This window comes from Tupaia chinensis, unplaced genomic scaffold (assembly GCF_000334495.1).
Source record: "Tupaia chinensis unplaced genomic scaffold, TupChi_1.0 Scaffold000290_1, whole genome shotgun sequence".
NCBI classification, from domain to species: Eukaryota; Metazoa; Chordata; class Mammalia; order Scandentia; family Tupaiidae; genus Tupaia; species Tupaia belangeri.
In genome coordinates, this window is record NW_006159775.1 from 703,215 (window position 1) to 708,481 (window position 5,267).

Here is a 5,267-nt window from a genome sequence, read left to right on the forward strand (position 1 = left end):
AAAAAAGTTTCAAAAAAAAATATCTATTCAATGACTGCAGTAAGATATATAGCCCCAGCTAGGTGCTACTTTATAGGATGCCTAAAGTTAGACTTGTGTTCATGGAAATATATATATCAGCTGTGTTTGCTATGAAAATATTTAGATTAATTAAGGTCTTCAGTTATTCAATAAAATGTGGGGGGAAAACAGTATAGAAAGCAAACATAGATACCAGAGACAGTGTGGGAGGAGAGTGGGAGACGGCAGAGGGTAAGAGAGAGGGAATCAAGGATGGGAGAAAAAAAGCAAAACATACAGAAAACAAATGGAAAATTATTTGCTGACAATAACGTTTGTTGATGTGCTTGATTGAGAGAATATACAGTGTACTCTGGATGGAAAATCTCATTTTGTATGCTGTAATGATGTACAACGAAAGAATGCAAATTAATAAGTCTAAATTAAAAAAAAAAATACATCATGATTTTCCCAACGACCTAATATTTCAGCTGCTAAAGAGAGGTAGGAAAGAAACCGTGAGAACAGCAGTAATAAAGGCAAAATCTCATTTTAACACATACAATTATATGGGGTAAAATATGCTTGGCTAAAAGGGAGATGTGTTCTGTTTGTATGTCCCCACTTAATATATACTGAGTGTCTGCACTCTATGACTGAAACTGATTGACTAAAGGATATAGAATCACAGTATATGGATGTAAATACCAGATTTAGTGTGTGTGAAAGAGAGGGGTCTGAGGAAGGACATTTATATAGTGTGTGTGAAAGAGGAGGGTCTGAGGAAGGACATTTAGAAGAAAAATAGGGAGGCAAAGCATTAATGGAACAAAGAAATGTGGTATTATCTGTTGAAGATATTTTATAGTTTTATCAACTGTACTAGGGAGAAATGTTCACCTGTTGAAATATCCATTTTGTAAGCTAAATAATGTGATTGAATGTATAAAAGAAAATGAAAAAAAAAAAGAAAAAAAAATAATAAAACTATATGAATATAGCCTAAATTAAGAACAGGTGAGGGTGTGGTGGTGCCTGACCTATGGTAAAAACTACTGAAGACGGGGGGATTTTGGTACTGAGTCTCTCTCTCAACAAGCATGATTTTTTAATGTCTCCCCTTAATATATAATGACTGTCCATACATTATGGTAGAAACTGAAGGATTAGAGTACATAGAAGCATGGAAAATGGTTACAGATACTGGATACACTGTGGGAAGAGGGCGGGAGAAAGAAGAGAGTGTGAGAAAGATATAAGGAGAAAATCAGAGAGGCAAGACATTTATGGGACATGGAAATGGATTATTATCTGCTGATGATAACGTGTATAGTATCCTCAACTGGACTGGTGTGAAGTGTATTCATATTGGAAGAATTCACTGTACAAGATAAGTGATGTATAGTGATTGGATGTATAAAAGATGTTAAAATAAAATAAATTTTTAAAAAGAAAAAAAAAAAGAGTGCTCTCAAATCTCCCACCATTAAGTCATTCACCCTCATCGTGGTAACAGTTACTTGAAACTGTATTTGACTTATATTTTAAATAGTACAGGGGCCAGCAGGTGGCATAGTAGCTAAGGTGCTGGACTCCTACATGGTCAACCGCAGTTCAAGTCCTGGACCTGGCGGCTTGGAACTCATATCAGGCACGCATGCGTGCATGCCCAAAATCCCGAGAGGATAATGAAGAAGGGATTACAGTGTGGGTAGACTCTGTGGGGGGTATTTTCTCTCTCTCTCTCTGTCTTTGTGTTTCTGGTGAGCACACATGCCCTATAGCAAGAATATTTCAAAAAAAAAAAAAGAAAAAAAACAATATGAATATATGAAGGTTGACAAAACCTAACAAAATATGACACAGGATATTAGTGGTTTTTTGAAAGTTTGGACTTTTTAAAGAATAAAATGGGTAATGAAGTAGATTAAAAATAATACCTGCTAGAGCTAACAGGTGGTATGGTGGTTAAAGGCCCTGGACTTCCATATGGCCAACCATGGTTCAAGTCTCAGCCCTGGCGCTTGCTTTCTCACTCTCCTTCTCTCTCTCTCTCTCTGGTCAAATTAGAAACAAAATGATAATAATAAATGAAATAAAATCATTGAAAATAATAATAATAAACCTGCTGGGCCGGCAGGTGGCCTGATGGTTATGGCAGACTGCTATTTGAGTCCTGAACCTGGTGGTTTGCTTTCTCAGTCTCCCTCTCTCTCTAGTCAAAATTTTAAAATACTAATAATAAATAAAATAAAAAAATATTTAAAAAGAAAAGGAAAAATAAATAATAACCCCTGCTGGCAAGGCGGTAGGGTTGGGGTTGGGACTAGAGAGGAAGCTGCTCAGGAGACAAAGGCTCACAAAGGCTCACACCCAGGTCATGAGGCTCAGCAACACTGGCTGTGTGCTCCATTATGGAATCTGAGCTTACATGTCCAATCAGGAGGATGCAGCTATCAAAGCATAATCTATAATATTTCCACAACGCATAAACACTTTGAGTCAAATTTTATTAAGAATCTACTGTAGGAGCCAGTGCGTGATGTAGCAGTTATATCGCTGGGCTCTGACATGGCCAACCACAGTTCAAGTCCTGGACCTGGTGGCTTGAAAAATCACACTGGGCACATGTGTGTGTATGTCCAAGATCCCAGGAGAAGGAGGGACTGTGGTGTTGTCAAGCCCCCTGGGAGGTGATTTCTCAAGCCCCCTGGAAGGTGATTTCTCATTTTCTCTCTCACTGTTTCTCTCTCTCTCTCCAGTGAATGCACACATCCTAAGGCAAAAACCTCTCAAAAAAAAAAATTAGAGTCAAATTCTAAAATATCATTATGTAAATCCGTTTCATCTAAATGGTTGTTGTTGGCAAAAACCTTATTATACAAACAAGCACTTTGGTCGAGCAAACTGTTAAAAAACCAAGTGTAATATAATAAACATCGATTTCAAGGGATTACCACAGAAAAAAGAGGTACTACTCAGTGGTAAACACCATGAACAGTGATGACTGTCCTTCCCCTTAAGAATGTGGCATACAATTCGCCACTGAAGACCCCACAATTTCTATCTCATCTGATAGAAACAAATATAGAAAGAAAATACCTTTGACTTGTTTCTACACAGTGGGTCCAGTCATTTATTTCTGGAACTTGGTCAGTCTTCTTCCAGGCATATAAAAAAATCTTTCCACATTCTAATCCTATGGCAACCACATATCTGTTTTAAGAAAGGGAGGATAACAGAGATTAATTGAGCACAAACTTCTGTTATCTCAATCATTACTCTACTGTAGTTTTTCAGTGTCCCAACTGTCCCTGGCTTATAAAGGACTGTCTAGTTTGAAGGTGTCAGCCCAGGACACACTACGTTCCTCTATTGTGTCCTCCAGGAACCTCCTTTCTACAGAGGGTACACTCTGCTTCATCTGTCTTCTGCTAGCAAAGCCAGTGCTTCCCCAGTTAGCTGCAAGGACCCTTATTCTACTGAAGATGTTTGTCACACAGAAGGCTCTACAGTCCTGTACTGGTGAAATAAAAACCTTTGAGTCACACTATTTCACCATTTCCAAATCATGGATATTATGAATTTTTGGGAATTTAAAAGTTCTTATGAGATGGAACCAGCAGATGGCATGATTATATTGCTGGACGCCCAATTGGTCAACCATGGTTCGAGTCTCAGACCTGGCAGTTTCCAAACTCACGCCGGGTGCATGTGCGTGTGTGCCCAAAATCCCGAGAGGAGAACAGAGGAGAAGGTACGGCAGCGTGGCTAACCCCTGGCGGGGCGGGGGGGTTACTTCTCACTTTAGGTCTGTCTGTCTCTCTCTAGCAAGCACACACACCCTACAGCAAAAAATCTCTCTTTAAAAAAAGTTCTTAAGAGAAACATTTTGGAAAAAAACAGCAACTCAGAAGTGAAGAGAACCCATAAGTGAAAGGATAGAGAGAGCCACATATTGAGAAACCAAGCACTGTCTTACAGAAAACACAACTAAGCCCCACACAGAGACTGACCGTTGGGAAGGGCTAAGCACTGGGCAGACGCTGACAGCTGTCACAGCCCCACCCACATCCAAGACCGAAGAGCAGGGGCCGATGCTGTGCTCGATGCAGTCATCACTGGAGTCGCACTCGCCCCAAACCACCACCTAACAAAGACAGAGCACGCAGTGTAAGGCTTTCTCTTTGCAAGGTTTCTAGTAGTGCATTAAAGGTTCAATGCATAGATTATGCAAAATGTTTGCTCTGATACTTTTTAAAATGCAGCATTTGTGTATACTGTTCCAGGACTTTAAAATATTTTTTTTAAGTACTGAAAATTGAGAAAGCAAGCCTCCAGGTCCAGGACTTGATCCATGGTTGGCCATGTGGTAGTCCAGTGCCCTTAACCACCATGCCATTGGTCCCCAGGACTTTAGAATATTTTAAGCATCACAGAAAAGCCACAGTGTGGTACACATACTCTGAGACCTCAACTGCCAAGTGTGTTGGTCCAAAGATGGATCATCTCTATCCAGGGACCAGAGGGATATACAGCGTTTTCTTTAGAGCCGGTTCTGATCCAGTGAAATTCCAGTGGTCGTGTTCTCACTGACAGACTCATGCACTTTCCTGAGAAGTTACATGAAATTTACGGAGACCAATCAAGCCTCCAACTCTTCCTCTACACAAGTGACTGCTCAGGGGATCAGCTCAGCTATTATTAACCTCAGGTTATGATACTCCTTCTGAGAAATGAGGCTGTCCTGGAAGCTGAGGCCTTAAGGGTGTGTGGCTAGTCATAAAGAAATGGAAAGGGGGGGAACCAGCAGTTAGCGTAATGGCTATGTCGCTGGACTCCCACATAGTCGACTGTGGTTTGCGTCCCGGACCCAGTGGCTTAAAACTCAAGCCGGGCACGTGTGTGTGCGTGCCCAAGATCCCAAGAGGAGAATGAAGGAGAAAGGATTGCAGCGTGACCATCCTCCCTGAGGGGTGATTTCTCGCTTTCTGTCTCTGTGTCTCTGTCTGTCTGGAGAGCGCACGCGCCCTATAGCGAAAATCTCTCAAAAAAAAAAAAGAAAGAAAGAAAGAAATGGAAAGGAAAGTGAAGTGGACATCAGTTGAGATGCAGGGCCAAGATTCAGAGCAGAAGGCTCTCTCTAAGTGAGAAGAAGGCCATTCATAAGAGTATACAATAAATGCTGTTTTGTTCACTTTTGCCTTGACATGTCTCTGAGAGCTGCAGCTAGATCACTGCCTACTGGCTGGGACTATAGAAGGCAG

At 40.8% G+C, this 5,267-nt stretch overlaps 1 protein-coding gene across 1 annotated transcript in view; it reads right to left on the reverse strand.

The window, feature by feature from the left end:
* Positions 1 to 5,267, reverse strand: part of ELP2 (elongator acetyltransferase complex subunit 2) — a 47,027-nt gene that overhangs the window by 3,484 nt on the left and 38,276 nt on the right. Inside the window, exons 20-21 of the mRNA XM_006150518.3 lie at positions 4,017 to 4,150; positions 3,103 to 3,216 (exon numbers count right to left, since the gene is read on the reverse strand). Coding sequence (XP_006150580.1) covers positions 3,103 to 3,216; positions 4,017 to 4,150 — 248 coding nt within the window. The remainder of the gene's footprint in view (positions 1 to 3,102; positions 3,217 to 4,016; positions 4,151 to 5,267) is intronic.